Source organism: Haemaphysalis longicornis, unplaced genomic scaffold (genome assembly GCF_048455015.1).
Source record: "Haemaphysalis longicornis isolate Haplotype H1 unplaced genomic scaffold, Haemaphysalis longicornis Haplotype H1 scaffold_10, whole genome shotgun sequence".
Lineage (NCBI taxonomy): Eukaryota > Metazoa > Arthropoda > Arachnida > Ixodida > Ixodidae > Haemaphysalis > Haemaphysalis longicornis.
Window position 1 is genome coordinate 68,730,413 of NW_027526204.1, and position 20,100 is coordinate 68,750,512.

General features: G+C 47.5%; 1 protein-coding gene across 1 annotated transcript in view; it reads left to right on the forward strand.

Annotated features, from left to right (window-relative positions):
* Positions 1 to 226: 226 nt before the first annotated feature.
* The window catches only part of LOC144159888 (glutathione hydrolase 1 proenzyme-like), a 29,151-nt gene continuing 9,277 nt past the window's right edge, over positions 227 to 20,100 (forward strand). The window contains exons 1-8 of the mRNA XM_077691545.1: positions 227 to 400; positions 1,084 to 1,181; positions 5,116 to 5,308; positions 6,948 to 7,111; positions 11,944 to 12,097; positions 13,327 to 13,392; positions 15,140 to 15,209; positions 17,141 to 17,328. Coding sequence (XP_077547671.1) covers positions 336 to 400; positions 1,084 to 1,181; positions 5,116 to 5,308; positions 6,948 to 7,111; positions 11,944 to 12,097; positions 13,327 to 13,392; positions 15,140 to 15,209; positions 17,141 to 17,328 — 998 coding nt within the window. The 5' untranslated portion in view covers positions 227 to 335. The remainder of the gene's footprint in view (positions 401 to 1,083; positions 1,182 to 5,115; positions 5,309 to 6,947; positions 7,112 to 11,943; positions 12,098 to 13,326; positions 13,393 to 15,139; positions 15,210 to 17,140; positions 17,329 to 20,100) is intronic.

Here is a 20,100-nt window from a genome sequence, read left to right on the forward strand (position 1 = left end):
CTACCATTACTCTGAAGCAGCCGAAATTTGCGTGGGCGTACTGGCTTTGCAACAGTTTCTTTGGACATTTAGTTTCTAAGGGTCGATATGGCGCAGCATTTTTTTTAACGAAAACTGTAATTTAGTGGTTCCTTCGCGCTGTTGCTCTTAGCATAGGTATATTAGAACGACGGGAAACTAGGGGGTGGTACGTACCGCTATGTTTATGGATATACGTGAGCTGAGGCGGATGTTCGATGGGGTCACAGTGAGCTTTCTTTCCCGACTGGGTCCGCAGAGAAATCGTGGACCAGGGTGGAGCCATCGGGGACGTCGCAGTGGCCCTCCTGCTCTGCATGGGCGTCACGGCTCCGCACCTGGCCGGAATCGGGGGCGGATTCGTCGCCATCTTCTACAACGAGTAAGAAAGATACTAAGATTTAATACTAAGATACTAAAGTACTAAGATACTGAGGTACTAAGATATGGAATGCTATTTCTGTTGACGTTAAAGAAAGCCGCAATTTTTCTCGAGCGTTCAAAAACACTTTCGAGATTAATAACTTCGAATCGCTAGCTCGACCTGCATATAACTATGTTTACCACCTGTAAAATCTCCATTTTCTCTTTTTAAATGCTTGGTCCTGGACAAAATATGTGCTACATTCAGTTGCGAGACTAGATTTGCCGTTGCTTCTCTTTCGCGTGAGCCTATATATGTATAAGTATGTGCACTTGTATATATTCGCATGTGTGATTGTATATGTGCTATGTTTAAGTAAATTGATGTGTATGGGTGTGTACCGGGTCTGATGACCGCTTTATTTTGTTGTGCGTATTGGATTAGTTTATAGGCTGAGTTGCTACAATATGATGTATTTATTACACGGGCCCGGCACTAGCAAGGTTACTATGGGCCCAGATGATGTATTCAAATGAAAATGTATTCCCTTCTTGGCAAATAAAGTTGAAGTTGAAAGGGCCCAGAAATCGGCAATGGCTGCAGCAGCACTTACACCAGACACAATGCGCGGCTTTTGAGTCTACGCTCGGCGGCATGAAACTGCGCCCACGAGACGAAACATTTCTCGTTCGCTCTCGCAGGACCTCTAAAAAGGTCAGGACGTTGGAGTCCATTGGCTTCGCCCCATCGCTCACTACAGAGGACACATTTGCTTCAAATTTGACCCTTTACAAGTCAGGTGAGGGGCACACGAAAAGCATGGCTGCGTGATTTTTTTTATGTATACATGTACTCACGGATTCCTCCGCAATGGCGCTTATAACGCGGCAGTCCGAGTGAGAAAGCTCGAGCAATTTCTTTTTATCTATCGGACGTAAGTGAGAAATTCAATGAATCAGTCAACACATTGATCGATCGTAAATCAGACAACTGACATCTCATCACGCATTGGCAGCAGTATCCGAGGAAGTTTCCTTAGTTATTAGCAGGACACGTTTTTTCACGCTTGTGAAGGGCTTTAAAGGGACACGGAAGTGAATTTGAAGAGCTCGCATTTTCGCTTGCACTGCGTAGACTGGCTCTTATAAACACACTTTTCATTGTTTTTCGGGGCGATCAGGCGGTATTTTATTTATAAAGCGTGAAAGATGAATGGCTGCCAATGGCGGCTTGTGGCGGTCGCACCAACTAACAGCAGTGACGTGAATACAAGGTGATACGGGATTGGACGATGTCCAACATTATAATTCGAATCAGTTTCGGTTCTGTGAAGCGATATGCTTGGCATCCGACATTATCGTTGGATAAGTCTTCTTAATATCTCAGTATTTGACATACCGCGCTTCTGCTATGTTGTCGGCTGTAAAATGCGTCGATAAGGCTACCAGTGCAGCTGGAAACCGTAGCAATCACTAGCCGAGGCGCAGGCAGTGGATTACCGCCCTCCGCGCCACCGCAAACGCTCAAATACGAGGCGCTTTTCCCCCATCTTTGCAGCTTGCCTGGCTTGTGTCTGTATCGTAAGAGGCGTGTTCGCACCAGGCAAGAGTCGCTGATTCGGGACTGTGCCCGCAAACAGTCTGTGCTTATATGGGAACACCACTCCGACGAGAACTGGCCAGCGGTCAGTGTCACTCTGCACGCGTTCCCCGAACTCACTGGTGAATCAATAAACGTTACATTGCAAAAATGACGAATTCAGAATGGAAAACATTGCCAAAAACAAATACATCAACTTTAAAAAACCCTGCACTGTCGGGGATTCGAACATGCGACTTGCAAAAGAATATACCTAGTACTCCAGACCACTCGACCATCAGCTTTTTTTTCTTCATGAAACGAAAAATCAGTTTACAATAATTTCCGAAGGATAAAAAAACATTCGCCACCTTTCACGATGATGCGATCTTAAAATCTCATCTGAACAAAGTCATCAAGCATTGGTAGCCATTCAGGCGATTCACTTTGCGCCCTGTCTACCTCCCGTATATTGACCATACTCTCAATGGAATTCGCTCTGGTGGGCCGTGCACCGGTATCGGCATGTCTGTCAGCCATCCTTGTGCGCCACGAGGAGTGCATGCTAATCAACCGAAACATGTCGAATGGCACCCCTCCTGTTTCGCCCACAGAAAGAAAACGGATCCCGAAGGGATGTATGGGCCGGTCCTTTTTTAACTACGCTGCAGGATGTCCCAGTGAAATCTCGCATCTGAGCAGTCCAGAAAAATATGGTCAATAGTTTCCGGCTATAAGCATATGGGACAGTTAGTGTTCCAAAGTATGCCTAATCCTTTCACTTGGAGCCCCGGCTTCACAAGAAGCGATACCTGGGGCGCTAATATAAAGTATATAATATATAGTCAGTTTACATTTTTATGTAGTTTTAACACTTCAAGTAGCAGAAATTACTATTTCTTGTATAGCACTCGTGCAGTTAGCGTCCCCAAAATTCCCACAATATTTCATGTCTAGCGACTGCGTTCCTTGGACAGAAAAACGTCCGCAGATGTGTGGTCATGCTGCTGACGGCATTGCCAGTTCCCCCAGCGCTAAAAGTCCTTTCCGCACCCATGGTTTTACACTGTACGATAAAAGTTTGGGTTGATTTTATTTCTTAGTGCCTATATTACCTTGCTGACTCTTCTCCCGCCATCAATTCGCCTTAGATTTTTCTACTACCGTACCATTCAACAAAGTGTCGCATGTGCGCTGGTGTGGAGCGACTTGGACTTAGATCTTTATGGTCTACAAAACTAAAGGCACATTCTTCCTAGCACAAACGCGCCGTCGCTTAGTTTTGACTGAGCGAATGAATTGCGACGATCCGCCGGCCGCCGGCAGACTAAACGCTGGGCCAACTGATTCTGTGGGAAGGTCGGCGAGCTTGTGCAGAAGCGCAGACAAGTCAAGCCATCTTGCTTTGACGTCATATAAACGTCGTTGGAAATCGGCAAGACGAATGGAGAGAGAAGGAGGACAGCATTTTCGAACTGATTTTTCTACTGACTCAAGTCTTGTAAAATCAGCGAGGAGAGGTTAAAACATGGCATAGAGACTCCAGACTGCAATTTGCGCTAGCGATCCCCGAATCTTTGCAAATCAGTTCACTGTCCCCTTTTAAACGCTACGAATCCTGCGTCTGAGAACCCCGTATAGATTATGAGCTCCGGCTCCGAAAGCAAAGGAATGATAAACGGGGCGAAGAAGGGCATGGCTAGTCAACCAGCCACGACCGCTGTTCTCGGTAGCTGCAAAGGGAGTTTTTGAAACAAAGGTGTTGGAGCCCAAACGAACTTATGCGTGGGAGTAAGCGTTGGACCTAACGAGCCAGTACCGCTACCCGTTCATTTAAAGGAGCCATGAAGACAAAATACAAGTTGGGTTTATTGGAAAGACTGCTTAGTCCCGATAACAATGACACCAATATGATCGCAATCTTCGAACAAATAACGGAGATGAGAAAGAAAACGTGTGAAGCAGTCGCGACCCCCTAGCCATTTTCCCGCAACTTTTCTATGACGTCAGGGAACCTTGTTTGTGCGACTGGCGGTCGCCTAACTGACCTGTCGCGACGACACGTGACTGGACGTCTGTAATGGGGCCTCTTCTTCTATTTGACCGCCTCACTTGAATGCTAAAGTGCAGTTAACGCACTGAAAATTTTGTTTTATTGTTGGCCCGTATGACGTCATTCTTGCTCATAACACGTCACTGTGGCGTAAAATTTCAAAGTTTTTAAATACTTCTCGCTTTTTTTCGTTAAAAAACATCTTTGTGGCTGTAATGGAGCAGAGTGAGATACTGAATCCTAGTTATTTAAAATAAACGAGGTTGTATTTTCTCTTCATGGCTCCTTGAAGAGGCTGGTTAAGTGGGATAGTTCCAGCAACAGTGTTGTCGTTACCCCCTTTGTTGTTGGTTAATCTTTAAGAACCTGCTCAGCGGGCGCCCCTTAAAAATAAACCAACAGAAAGTCTGGATTTCTTGTTCGCGTCTTTCTACTCTACCTTTGACTACAAACTCTGACACATATCGCTACAGTGTGCTAGCGCCCTCCCACAAAGGGAAGAGATTTTCATAAAAAAAGTTCCCGCATCCTCAACCAGTGGGCCCACTGATTCACCGCTCTTATGGCGATCATTGAGTGCCCCTACTTCTTTCTCGCCTAATCTGGCCACGCCATTCCTTCTCAAAGTACTGCGACACCTTGGTAACTGGACGGTCCTTCCCCTAAAAGATAACGGGTCACGCCACCGGCCCTGTTTTTCTGTCCTGTTTTTCGCCAATGCTGGTCCAAGCTTGTTTCCAACAAGAAGTGTACCAACTATACTCGGTTACAACTTAAGAACGGCAACAGAAGTTGCCGCTGTGCCTCATCAACGCAGCCAGATGTTACTCTGCGTGCCGCAAGTAGTGCGTCACTGGGAATATTTTGAACATGGCAAGAGCCGTTTCCGTAATTTTCTGTACTTAATATGCTCATAAAGTACCACAGCGACGGCAGACAAACTACGCGAGGAAAGTCAGACGATATCACGCAATCATTGCATCTCCGTTCAAAACGCGCGCGCCCGTTGAAATCCGGGTTCGTCGCTTAGGCGGAGTAATACCGGACATGAGCTATTGCCGTTCTTAACTTGTTCCGGAGTATAGCAGAGACCCCGTCGCAGGCGCCACAGCAGCCATCGTTCCGGGCGCCATGGCGGGCTACGAGGTGCTGCACAGGGAACTGGGCATGCTCGAGTGGCACAAGCTTTTCGACCCGGCCATTCGGCTGGCCACCGAGGGCTTCGTCATCGGCCCGCACTTCGCGCGCAGCCTGAGCAGGCACAGGGACCGCATCGAGGCCCACGCCGAGCTCAAGTGAGCCCCATCGCTGCTTCTTGTCCACAAGGGAAAAAAATAAAGGGGACTATTTATATTTTTAGCGCAGACGGACAAAAGCGGCGCGCGTTTGTTATAACGACACCCCGCAAGCTGCTGCAAGCTACACTTTCTCGGAACGAGAAAGGCGCGGCATAGCGTACGCCCCTTCAAGGTTGTATCCAATGATTATCCCTTTCAAAAATATTATGGAAGCTTCCACTTATAGCAGCAATACTGGAGTAATGATCGTTGAGGCAGCGAAGAAGCAAATCGGCGGCAATCGTGGACTTAAACAATCGCAATGGTCGTGAAGGTTGCGTACAGCTTCGCTACCTTCAAGTCATACGCTTTAGTGTGAGCTTCCTTCACTTTTTTCTTGTATCTATCCCCCTCTCCCCACTCATTCTGCGAGGCTCTCTGCGGTATAAGAGAGACATTCGTTATCATAATTATAACAATAATAGAAGAAAATAGCAGAATTATTATAGGCGTTCGGACCCCGCAGATCCGGCTGATTTAGCCCCACTGTAAACTAAATGCTAATACGAGGGCTTACTATCCGTGCCGGGGCTAGCGTCACCCCCTACCATGGTGTCCGATCTGCGAGGGACCGACTATTCACCAATCCCTACATTGTCGTGCAAAACCACCTCGCCCAGCGCCATTATCCCCCGCTCGTCCAGGGCTCACCAACTATCAGGAACGCCTCTGGTGACTCCTGCAAAGAAATACCCTCTGGAAACAAATACTATCACTTGACCAGCAGTATTCTATCGCATCTACGCCGCTGAGTATCCCTCACCGAATTGCCTCCTCTTTCTACCCCCTCCCCATACACACACCTGTCCAATCTATGTGAGGATGCCCCAAGGACCCCTTCCCGTATGTAAATAGTCATGAGCAGTGAGAGCGTGCGCTGGGCAGCTCGGACCTGGACGTGCAAACGCTCCTGGTCACAAGAGCGGCCACCGTCGCTGCAAGACTTCAACCGACGGCCGTCACGCACCGCTAAACCACAAGACTCAATGAAAATGTTTCTCTCTCTCTCTCTCTCTCTCTCTCTCTCTCTCTCTCTCTCTCTCTCTCTCTCTCTCTCTCTCTCTCTCTCTACTATACCAGGATATTGTGCTGGAGATGCAGAACAGAAACTGCGGATTGTAGGAGAGAAAAAAAGACAAAGAACGTCGGAAGCTCAGTGTCATGAGAAGAGAATAACTATAGCGTCACCTAAGCGACCGACATGTCCTGATATGGTTCCTTACGGGGTGTCGTCGTAACCGTATGTTCTGTGTAGTACACACATAGTCCAGCCGTTGCCCTCAAAGCTAGGGACGATTTCAGACAGTCAGTAATTACTTAAAACAATGATGTAACAGCGTCACTACCAGCCTCGTTGGTAAATCATATTGCCTATTACTTTTAGTATGATAGCAATTTTTAAAAGTGCGCTGCCGTATTTCCGGAAATTTAGAAGACTGACACAAAGGCAGCTACTTGTAAACGTGTTTTGAGCACGTGCTTTTGAAGATATAGCAACGCGACCCCGTTTCTCAAACTAAGCTCTTCGGGATAGCCGTGACGCGCGCTGCTGCTTTTGCCCACGGCAATGTCACAAGGCTGGGGTCTTTCGCTGCAGGAGTCGCTTTTGGAACAACTCTGGAAACAGGCTACTACAGGAGGGAGAGCTGCTGACGCAGCAGCCGTTGGCCGATCTGCTCAGCGATATCGCCATCCACGGGGGCCGCTTCTTCTACGAAGGAAAAGTAGCCGCAGACATCGCCGACAGCGTTAAGAAGTCTGGTTTGTGCGCTTCCCTTTCGAGTTAGAGTTAACCGTCAGAACGGTGGGTTGGGCTGTGTTTGTGCATACTAACTGAAATTCGAAATAGCGCAAAAATACGGGACAGGAAACGACGACACACGACAACTTAAGAACGGCAACGGAAGTTGCCGGTGTGCCTCGTCACCGCAGCCGGATGTTACTCCGCGCGGCGCAAGTAGTGTGTTACTGGGAATATTTTGAAGATGGCACGAGCCGTTTTCGTGATTTTTTGGACTTCACATGCTGATAAACTACTGCAGCGACGACAGACAAACTACGCGAGAAAAGGCAGACGATGTCACGCATTTACAGCCATCTCCTTTCAAAACGCGCGCGCTCGTTGACATCCGATTCTGTTGCTTAGGCGGAGTGGTACCGTACGTGAGCTATCGCCGTTCCTAACTTGTTCTCGAGCGCCGAGTGTCGTCATTTCTTGTCCCGTCTTTTTGCGCTGTTTTGAATTTCAGTTAGTTAACCATCACTTGACGGTTTTGTTAAAAGTCCATCAAAGAAGATCTGTCTACCTCCCAACTGCGGATGCACTCGGTAGTTGAACTTCTGTAAATTTATCATTTGACTTCCTAGTGGAAGCATAGGGAATTAGTTTCTCCGTAATAAATAAACGAAGCAATAAAAAACATTTCGTGCCCATCACGGCCGCCGCGACAACTACGGCAATGACGTCATAGTCGCTTTAGGTGTGTGTGCACGCCAAATCAGCCAAGAAAATTCGGATATTTAACTGTGCCATTTTTAAACTTTGACTTCTAGTTTGTTCACGCACAGGTTGGAAATGCTCAACACATCAGCGATGGGCAAAATTCAGTCTTGCACACGCACCAGTATGGTGTGAGGGAAACGGAATTTAATCTGTGAATTCGACAATATCCACAACTCACCCGCTCCGGGGGCTCAGCGGCTGAGGCGTTGTATTGCTGAGCCCAAGGTCGCGAGTTCGATTCCCGGCCGCGGCGTCTGCTATTCAGGTTGAGGCGAAAGGTGGAGGCGCCTGTGTGTCAAGATTTCGGCGCCCGATAAAGGTGCCCAGGTGGTACAAAGTAATAAGAGCCCTCAACAACGCCGTGCTTCATAGCCCAAGCGTAGCTTCGGCACATAAAACACCCAAAATTTGAATTCTCAGGCTTTCTTCAGTAGTCCATTTAAGCCGACTGATGTGTTTTAAGCCGAAAAGTGAGTGTGCGGAGTATAGAAGAATTGGTAGTCCTCAAACGAAGTTGGAGCGTTGCTACATGTAAAACATTTACGTGCAGAAAAGAAGTGACATAAAGTCAGTAAAAATCACAAACAGACGGTGTAAGTGAACAATCAAAGAAGCCGCCATAATCAAAGAATGGTGCGAGGAGCTTTGATTCTTCCTGAGCATACCGCGCGTGGGTATGTGCCGTTGGTTTTTTGCTGAGCGGTTTCATTCCTTTCCCACCAGATGGCCTGACCTGAACTTGTTTTGTTTTCGTTATGCCAAGTCAACTTACAGATGCGTGTAGCGACCAAATGGTTTAAACAAGTCTTAATGTGTAGCAACCAACTCGTCTATACAAGTTTCAAGCCGATCATCTGCATGGGTTTGTTCCGAACAGCCCCCAGAAGCAAAGTAGGATATTCTGTATTTCCTTCCTCTCAAACGCAAGGCAACAAGTGAACCTTCACCGGTCGGTTCCAGCACCGCATATCTGTAACAGAAACCGGAAAAAGAACCCTTTAAGTGAATACCAATAAGAATAAAAAAGGAAAGAGAAATTACCCCAGGAAAAATTGCAGAAAAAAAATATCATGCTAAAAACGACCTCGAACAGACTTGTGAAAACGTCCCTCTGGCCCAAACAGAAGCTATATGACATAGCGCGGTCTTTTTTAAAGGGGCCATTAAGACCGAATGCAAGTTTCGTTCATTCGAAAGATTCCCTCGTGAGAACAACACTGACGGCGCTTGTAACGAAAACTTCGCTAGAATAAGCTTTATAATTAGAAAAACAGAATAGGCATTGGACACCCTCGCTACTGTTCTGCACTGAAGTTATGACGCATTATGGGCAGCTCGTTGCGATTGGCTGCTGCCAACAAAATCCAACGCAAATTCTAATCTTGCAGAAGGAGCTGTTTGCGCTTAAATTTAGCGGACATTCTTTTAGAGCGATAAGAAAGGTGGGGTAAACAATGAAAATTACGAACGAACACGTAAACATAGAAGCACCAGTGCATACAGCGTGCACTATGCGGGCCGAAGATGCACAGCCGTCGGGCACGTTCGGCTTTCCTGACACCACGCTGGCGAACTGTCATAAGCGACATCGCCACTTTGCGTGACTCCGCTTGTCGAGCATACCGAAGCTCTCACGAAGGAAAAATATTAACCGTAAAAAAAATAGTAGTGGCTTAGCTCGGCTATGCCAGTATGTACCTAGCGTGAGCTAAGGTTCAGCTGGTTATTCTTAGGTTTCCTGGTTGTCAAGGATTAGCTGATTATCATGCTTACTGCAAATAAAACGAATTTCAATGCAATGCAATCCAATCCAATCCAATCCAGTCCAGTCCAGTACACTCCATTCAAGTCAATGCTCCTCGCGCATGCGCAGCACAGCTCTCCAGGACCAACGCAAAACGGCTATGAACGGCGGCTCCGGCGTAGCGTCAGACTTGGATACTGCGCAACCGAAGCGCACAGCCGGGCACGCGCCGGCGCCAGAGCGTCTGCCGCGGGTACGACGTCACTCCTCTCGAATGCGCAGACCGGCGACTGTGCAGACCCAGTTCTCTACACACCCGTACTTGAATTGGATTGGATTTCCAATCCAATGCAATCTAATTCAATTGAATCCAATCCAATCCATTCCAATCCAACCCAATCCAATCGAAGCATATCCAAGCCAAGCCAAATCCAAGCCAATGCAGTCCAATCCAATCCAATGCTCCTCGCGCTTGCGCAGCACGGCCCTTCAAGGTCCACGCGAAAGTGCTCAACCTCGGCCAGTGTAGCTTACGCTACAATAAGCAAGGTGCAAATACGGCCAGACACACAAAGCGGGGACAGCAGTTTTTGAGCGGCATCGTCACGCCATTTATGAAGGCTCAGTATACAAAGCAACAAAAAACACCTTGCGCATTCGCAGCACCCTTAGGCAACATACTAACCTTTTTTTAGGTTGCTTTCATGAACACGTCGTCGCTGACGCCATAAAACCCCACAAAAGTTAGCGGGAGAATTAAAATCTTGGCCTAAAATGCTTAATTTCCCGATGAATGCAACATCGTTTGCTGCCAGACAAGCTCTGGATCCGCTATAGAACAACTATTGTTTCGGATAAAACCAACTTGTATTTTGTTTTCATGGCCCCTTTAACGTAGATATAAGGTTTCTGAGAGGGAGCATACTAAATTTTTTTCTTTCCATGTGCGTAATGGCACCAAACAAGTCTTACAGTCGATTTCGCTGTGTCTGTGGCCGCGTGCGTGCGTGCGTGCGTGCGTGCGTGCGTGTGTGTGTGCGTGCATGTGTGTGTGTGTGTGTGTGCGTGCGTGTGTGCGCGTGCGTGTGTGTGTGTGTGTGTGTGTGTGTGTGTGTGCAGGCGTGTGTGTGTGTGTGTGCGTGCTTTGTGTATGTGTTTACAGTAGAATCTCGAAAAACGGAAATAGCTTAAACGGAATTACCGCTTAAACGGAACAGTAGCCTGTAAGTTGGTTGGTTTTGTATTCAGATAATGTAAAAAACATTCGTTAATCGGAACTACAATTCCTGCGTCACCGTGTAACCGGAACCAGAAATGAAACTTCTTGTGAAACCCATTAGCATGAGCATCAGCTTTTTACAGTTCCGGCTGCTTTTTTTTTTTTTTTTTTGCTTCCTTCGTGTTTGTTTTTTAAACCTCGTTGGTCTCGCAACCCTCGTCTCGTTAGTGGTCAGCCATGTTAGCGCAACGAAAGCAACATCGCAGTTCATGTTCCAGTCGTTCGGTCTCGATTTCATTCAAGACGCCGAGGTTACCGGGCGCTCCTGCGGCAACGTTCGTGCCATCGTTTTGCTATTCGCGCTTCATTATCGCGTTGCCGTCTTCTGAATTCGGTGGCTGGTAAGCACTCGCGAAGTTCAGGCGTCTAGCCTCCGTGAAGATGCAGTTGCAAGGACTCTACAACAATAATACATGTATTTTGCTGTTCACAGAGACTAATTGTTGCCATATCAACTTTGTAAATGCTGTGCCTAACCATTGTGCCTAACCATTGTAGTTTCCTTGCTTTCTGAAATGCAATCAGCTACATTTACCTTCCAGTGCTTACAGTTCCATGAAATTTTATTGAGAGTGTGTACGTTCATAAATTTGCCCATTCACACATCGATTTCAGTAAATGGAACTCCTCTTAAACGGAACTAATTTTTTCGGTCCCTTGAATAAGTTCCGTTTAACGAGAGTCTAGTGTGACTTGACTGTCCTTTGTACTCATTTCGCTGCTAGAGCGACGTATTTGATTGAATGTAGGGTTTAACGCGCCGACGCTTCAAAGGCGATGGGGCGCGCCGTGGTGGAGGGCTCCGTACTATTTACCACCACCTGGGGATCTTTAACGCACGCCGGAATCTGGAACACACGGGCGTTTTCGCTTTTCGCCTCCATCAGAAAAGCGGGAGCGACGTATTTGTACGCTTGTTTCACAAATGGGCTCATCATGAGTACCACAACGATGACGATGAACATAAAAGCAATATCAGTCGGAAGAAGAGCTAAATGTAGCAATGCTCCAATCGTAGTCGAACAATGGGGCCCGCGAGTAGCGCATCATTCCAGTTTCGCTCGCAGGTGGTCTCATATCGGAAGCCGACCTGTCGGATTACAAGGCCGAGTGGAAGGATCCCATCACTGTCGACCTGCCGTACGGCCTCCTGTTTCATTCGGCTGCCTCGCCCGGAAGCGGGGCCCTCTTGGCGGCGGCGGTGGCTCAAACGGCGCCCAAGTAAGCTCGCATTGACAACACATTTAATAAATAACAGATGTAATCATTATAGCAGCGCAAATGGGAAGAACTAGTTGGGAAACATTCTGCAAACCAGAAATACAAACATCACAACGATCAAAAATGGAACTCACAAAATCAAAAATATGGTTGTTATTACTTCCCCACAACGCGAAGACAAAAATGGCAAAGGCCGGAAAAGAACGACAGAAGCACAAAAATCCCAGACCATCTCCACTAAGGTGAAACCTGCTGAGGGGCGAAGCATGCAGTGTGTCAGTGTATTCAAAGATTGTAAGTCTCTCTCTTGCCACACGGCGGGCGCTGATTGGGCGCCGGAGAAGCGCCGGTGGGAGGAGCAATCGCACGCTTGCTGAGGCGGTGGCGACCTCTGTTGCGTTGAACAGAATTTGAACCATTTGCATGCCCTATCTTCCCCAGTTTTGGGTAGTGGCAGGGGTCAGCGCGAGCACACTGCAATGCCCGCGCCTCACCCTGGAACTCGGGGCATAAATATTTATCCGTGGCACGTCTATACAGGATGGGTATGTCACCAAACAGAGCGCTGTTAGCGCCTCCTTAAGCGTATATGTTGCACCGAGAGGGCTGGATGGCCCGTTAAATGAAATTGGTATTTACAAAATTTACAAATGAGAGAATATTTAATGACCGATACAAAGACACGCTGTTTGTAAATACTGCGAGCTAGGGTCGCTGGAGCCTCTAAGGGGCTTCTTCCCTAATAAAAAAAAGTGAAGGGGAACCAGTCATCAGCGGAAAAATACATATTGGCAAAGTTGAGTTCGTTATCGCTGTAATGGTGTGAATGTGCTACACCGGCGAAGAGAAACCAAATAAAACTTTAAAAAAAGTAACCGAATGTATTTGGCTGCTCACAGCAAAATCTGGCACTAAAAAAACTCCCAATGAAGACAAGCGGCGTGAGAATGCTACACATTAGTAGACAATTCCCTGAAATTGTCTTCACCGTTTCGTGGGGAGTAAAAGGAAATGAATCTGCCCATAGCGCACAACTCCATTTGTAAACACGTGTTCGAAAGCCTAACGTCCATGCCATACCTTCATCGTGGCATCAAATGTGTGCGGTGCACTATGCATGTGTCCCATAAAATCCGCGATTATGGAATTTATATTCGAGGAAACTGAACCCAAAAGAAAACAAATTCCACGCCGCAATAAACAAGCTCCGTCTTCTTGCTTCCTTCCAGCTACGCCCTCAATTTGCAGCACAACCCGCACGCCGATGTCGCACTGAACGGCCAAGAACTCCACAGGTATTTCTGGAAAGTTTACGTGCCACGTGCGTGCCCCACACGCTTCGAGCTTGCAGTGTTGTAATCAACACGATGTCTATCTGGCGTTGCTAGTGAGTGCCTTAGCCTCCATGCACGTCCTCGCGCATATGAGAGTTTTTACGTCGAGTTCAACTGCGCCTTATTGAGGAGGAAGAGAAAGAGGAGGAGGAGCAGGAGGAGGAATAATAGACCTTAAGAAACCCATAACAGATCGTTTCGATCGTTCATCCTTCGTATGATGGCTGGATGTCCAGCCATCTTGTAATGTCCATCCTGTAATGTCCAGCCGTCCTGCATGATGGCTGGACATTAGTAGCGTCCTTCCTGCCCTCCCCATTCCCCTGCGGCTTCAGGCCATCCTTTCTTAATCAAGTTTCCTTCCTTCCTTCGTCCTAAACGCGCCTAAACCTCACAGGCAATGAGGCGCGCCATAGTGGAGGACTCCGGACTAACTTTGACCACCTGGGAATCTTTGACGTGCGCTGAAATCTCGAACATTTTTTTGCTTTTCGCCTCCATCAGAAAAGCGGCCGCCAAGGCCGGGAATCCAACCCATTTTTGTGTAAGGTAATCAATATTGCATACATTCTTTTCAGCAATTTATTAGTGTAAAGTAGACACTCTGTCAAAAAAATTTATTGTATACCATTTTTCCTGGATCAATGTAGGGTCTTGGGCATTTATAAAAACTCCCTACGGGTGGTTCTACATTGACGTCAAACTACTGTAGCCTGTCTTTTACAGGAACGCGGTTAAGACGAACTCCGTCGTTAAGAGGAACAGCAATTTTGCTCCCTTGCGATGCGCACAATGCAGAAAACCGCCGCGTAAGACGAATTTCTGACAATAAGAACACGTGTTCGCGGTCCCTTTGAGTTCGTCTTAACAGGAGTCCACTGTACTTATACTGCCCCTAATCATGTCTTTTCAGCAATGCATTTGTACCCAGCAGTGAATCCGACTTTACAGGGACTTCATGTGTACTACAGTGAAGCACTCTGACGGGGGAGTTGGTCTGACATGACAGAAAGAAAATTGCGGTAAAAGGACAGGACGAACAGAAAATGACGCACCACACTGCGCTGTGTGGTGCGTCTTCTTCTGGTCGTCCTGTCCTTTTAGCGCGTTTGTTTGTTTTTTTCTACAGTGGATTACGCATTCATGCGACAATTCCCAGTGGACCCTCTCTGCATTTCTGTCTGTTCACTACCTCATAAGACGCTTAATACGAAGGAGAAGTCCACTTTTTTGTTAGGCTAGTAGTGCTTTTCTACTGAAACTGGGCCTGTGCGGGGACTTAGCGCAATACAAAACGTCATGTGCGTGTAAGGACATACCGCTAAGCATGCACCTTTTTTTGTTTCCTGCTTTTTTTTCTCCCTCCGTATTTGTTAATTTTTACCGGTGAGTGAAATAGGCGGTCTGCTATATTAGCGATATTTCCGATTTGAGTATGCTTAAAACTGGGGGCGAAACTAGACAAAACCAATGCAAGCAACTTCACAACTTGCACATAAATACTTTCGCATTACTGAGAAAGCCTAAAGTTGATGCATAAAATGCCTAAAAAGCTGCTTAAAATTGACGTGTTTACTAGTGAACCGCCGTATGTTAGGGCTTGCATTTGAATATATGTTGTTTTTGGTGTGGTTTCTTTTGCAAATGTCGAGCCTTCCCGCTATTGTTCGGATCATACCGCGTAATGCTTTGCATATCTTGAAACAAGGCTCGTGGAGACACTGAAGTTTGTCTACGCCAGGAGATCGGAACTTGGTGACGAACAAGACGCACAAAACGTGAGTATAGGTGTGAGCCAGTTCTGTCATTTCACCCATGTTTAACTCGTTTTTTAACCATGGTTGCTGGTGAACCATGTTTAACCAGCAACGGCTCATAGAACGGTGTCAGGAACACGCATCACGAAGATTTCTGGACGAGGTGCACGTTCGGAGGCGGATGTTCGGTCCCTAGCTCATGTGCACCTACGCCAAGCGTCGAGGCCGCACAAGGAGATTTTAGTGGGTCAGTGTCCGTCATCACTAGGGCTTGAGGTGGAACGTGCTTAGCGACCACGCAGAAACAAGTGAACCAGTGTACGGCGACTGTCCCTCGCATCACAGGTTTTCGGTCTTGGAAACGCGTTTTGGACAGCTTTCGTCTTGACGTCTTTACTATGGGCTAAATTCATGAATCTCACACATTGAGAAGGGTTACGTGGTGTAAGTAATGGTATAAGTAATATGCAGTATACCCTCGGTATAACGAAGTCCTGAAGAGAGATGACTGGTTTCGTTATAAGCGAAACTAAATTAAAGCGTGTATTTTTTGATAACGAACCTTCACAGTTTGCTGAGGGATGTGATTGTATTTGCACTTTTGCTCTCGAGCTTACGCAGTGCCGCTATTCTTCCCTAAACCCCCTTGTGCCTTCTGTCAGTCAACTAAGCCCCGCGAACAGAAGTTTTTGCCACTTTGCCCACGTTTTCAGACCTCAGGGAGGTTTGTGGGTTTCTTTGAAATGCAGAGCATTTCAGTAACTCACGATGTCACCCGCGTTGACGTCCGTAGTCGTAGTCCGCATCCCTCCCCCTACACTATATAAAAAAAAAATACTATCCGGCGCCTGGTTTCGATCCCTCGACCCTGCGGGCGGAACGCAATGTACACGGTGCTCTACCCACTGCGCCACAAAACCGACACAGAATCAAAGGCTACGAACGCGCCTTATATCCTTGACTCATTCAAACTACGTCAAGAAGCTGCTGATACAACGCATTCACTACCACCAACTCCCCAAACACTAAACGTTAACGCAATACACCCACCCCCTATGCGACGCATTTACTCGAGTCCCCCTCGCGGGAAGATGGGCCCAATTTTTTTATTGTTGAAGTATCTCTGTAATGTGTAGGTCGCGGCGCACGTGCTTTACTTTATCCTGTGCTTAAAGTCAGGCACAGAGCAGCGGTGGTTTAGGTCGCCAATGCCAGGTTCCTCACGTCAGGTTGGCCCGAGAAACAGACCCCTTTATACTTCAACACGTTAGGCGTTACGCGCCGTACCATACTGCCTCGACGGATGCTAAAATTATACCGAGTTACGGTTTCCCGCGTGACACGAAACAGCGAGCTAGCCGCAGCCTGCAGCAGGCATCGCGCCGGAGGCGCGGGCCCAGTGCATTCCGGAGACAAGGCTGGCGTCGCCGGCGCGAAATGCATCTTGCCGCATCTCGGGCTGGCTGCCGCCGAGACGCACCGCCCGCTCACATGCCATCTGTTCGAACAGCGGCTTACTATCCTGGGACGTTAGCGGGTGCCGCAAGTGGCGCTACGGTACGGCAAGTGACGCTACGAAACCCTTGCCACGCCATTTCAGTGCATTCTGTTCAGGGGCGCTATTCTCCGAGTTTTGTCCCTTTTGCGTCCCTTTCAAATGTATCCCTTTTGGCGAGCCCTGATTGGCTAAAAGCAAACAACCGGGAGTGACGTAACGCAAGCGCGGCAAACCTATTGCCAATCTTCCTCCATGCTGCCAACGTCCACTTCTTAACCGGAAGTGCGTCACGATGAAAGGGACGCAAAAGGGACGTTTTCTAAAGGGACAGTTACGAGAATACCGCCCCAGAGCAGTTCACAGAGCGAGAGTGTGAGAAGTGTTGAATAAGAAAAAGGACAGTTCCGTATTTGATCATTTAACTATGCTTTATTGTACTTTTCATTCCCCGCAGATGGAAGGCGGCCTGGTGAAGGAAATTGTTGACAAATTTAACAAGACCTTCAACCCCAACCGAGCCCTCCGCAGTGCGAGAGACTATGGCTTGAAGCATCCGTTTGCCGAAGACTACGGTGGCGCGCACTTGTGCGTCATTACTCCCGACGGGCACGCCCTGTCCATCACTTCGAGCCTGAATAGCGAGTAAGCGGGCCTCTCACACTCGCAGCGTTGGTTTTCGCGTTACCTTACGCTTCGCTCGTAGCCCTATTCCGTTATGTGGCTTCACGGAACGCTACATAGCGGTGGCGATCCGACGCCGCCTTTTTCGGCCAGTGCTGAACTGCAGTCAGCTGCAAAACGCGCCCACATCTCGAATGAATGGCCTCTGATCAGGTACATCTTCCCTAATAGCCACAATTAAAAGTATACCAAAACAAATACGTTTCGGCTCCCGTAAGAATGGAAAAAACTTCCATCATGAAAGTTCATCAAACAAAGTAGGTTTCCAGCCGAAACGTATTTGTTCTAAAGGGAGGTCCCTTGGGGGCTGGGCCTGTTGGCGTCTCCTGTCGTCGTCGTCTGATGTATTCACGGCATTAAAACACCGGGACACGCATTTTCCAACGCCTCGCGCTAGAACACTTCATCTCCTTGGGCAAAAACTCGTACTAAAAGAACACGCCGGGACACTCGTTTTTCAGTGCCTTACGCTAGAACGCTTCGTGCTTCAAGGACAAGATACTTTTACAGGAAATCTATGTACCTGTACTCCCCAAAGGTTTCATCTCCGTGGGCAAAAACACCAAGGCACTAATACGCTTAACACTGCATGCTTCACCCCTGCCCAGGTTTCTCGTTAGTGGATATGGCCGGGATTTTATAATCTTTGCCGCTCAAAGTGCGTTTTTGATTCCTTCTACGTATTTTCCCGTTCAACTCGTAAATTTGCCTCTCATTTCACCGACACGCATTCATACAGGGGCGGTTCTTTTAATCGTGATGATATGCGGATTACTAACGCCGATTACAGGCCTAGAGCTTTGCAAGGAGATATAAAAACAATGTAGGTGGTGGCTGGGCAGCTACCGTGCGAAAGTAAGAAATGAGCCGTTAATTTTTCATGCCAGCCCTGCTGCCTACACTTTGAACGGCAGTGGGCCTTCCGCTTGAGCCCACGCTTGCTTTCGCAGCCCCATCTGTAGCCTGATCAACAGAAGGAGACGGGAAGTATATTTCCTAATATGAAGCCGCCCATTTCAAGGACTTTAATTACAGCTGCATGCTTTATTCCAGGCACCCATGCCCCTCCTATAAGTTTAAACCGCTCATGAACCAACGAATACGATTCACTAAAATGTTACAAATATAACCGGCATTAAGGGAGATTTATGGGGAGTTTCAACATGTCTGTAATCCATGTGAAAGGGACCATGAAGACAAAATACAAGTTTGTTTTATTCGAAAGATTTCGTGCCCACAGCGCTTTTCCGGAAGAAAACGATCCTTAATTCACTGCGAAACTAATCAATTTAAGCCAAAATTTTTATTCTCGCGCCAAAAACGTGTGTTGAGCGACGTTTGCAATGACATAATAAGAGCAGGTCTTTAAGCTAAACTTGGTGTGGAGCGGAGACTTCCTTACTGTTATTCAACATATAGATGGCGCCACCACACCGCGGCAAGCCGTTTTCTGCCTTTGGTTTGTTTGTGACCGTATTTAAACCTGGCTTGTTTTTGTTCATGGAGAAACAATCGTTTCGTGATAGATGGTGCTCGCTCATAAATTTGGTCACGTAAGACACCGTCGCTTGCGTCAATCGGCCAGTGTCGTCGGAGACGACAACCAAAGTGCCGCAGTGCTGTGCATCTAAACGAAGCATAGTGCGCGCAGTACCAACAGCAGTACGCATCGGTACTTCTATGTTTACGTACGCTTTCGTAACTTACACTGTTTGTTCCACCATTCTTACTGCTTTTGAAGAATGGCCCCGAAATTTAAGCGCAAACATCTCGTTCTGCAAGCTTATAAGTTCTGCCTAATTTGCGTTTGCTTTTCCCGGCCTCCGCCGATCGCAGAGCTGGCTGGTATGACATCATAGGTTCTGTTGCGGGAAATGAGCTAGTGGGTCACATGGCCATTCCCCTTTTACCAAATTATGTGGCTTATTTGAGCGAAGTGTGCGTTAAAAGTGGTGTCAGTATGATTCTAACGAGGCCATCTTTCGATTGAACCAAACTTGCATTTTGCCTTCATGGCCCCTTTAAGCCTATGTGAGCAATATGTCGCTGCTTCTTATGAGGCGAAAGCCTCCAGCATAAAGTAAAATCGATCGGGAGTTACAACATGCCTGCAATTAATGTGAACACGTCACTGCTATGTGCTCACTGCTTGGCATCGAGGCGAGAGCCTTGGGTGTGTCGTCAAACAAGAAAAGGAACCATAGTCGAAGTCGTCGGCGGCATCCACACCAAGGTTACAAAATTGGCTGCCGCGGCCAAGAGAAACTAAACTGTGTTTGTGTGGAATTTGAAGCCGGGTGCCAGAGTAGCCGCCAAGTAGCCTAACGCAGCAGAATGCGTGCGCCGCTATGGGTACACTTGGTGGCACGTGCTTTAAGCGGGTCTACGCGGAGTAGAGCTTTGGCTGGGTAAGATACAACTTGTCGCAGTAATTCTCCTCAAAAGACAAAGAAAAATCTGGGGTTGATTCCGCCGTCATAGGAATCGGTAAAACACGTAATTCTATTCTGCTGCGAAATCTCCAGCTTAGCATGATTTGCTAGTCGGCGGCTGTCTTGTGGGTGTGCTTGGCGAGCGACGTCCTGCTGGCGGGCCCCTTGGGCAAAGGTATACTGGCGTCATTTCCGTGACGGATATGACGTCGGTGAAATCTTGGTGTATCCCGGCATAAAACACTTTCACGTTAAAGTATAAAACCCTAAAACTAACAAACGTAAGTATAACGTACTCTTT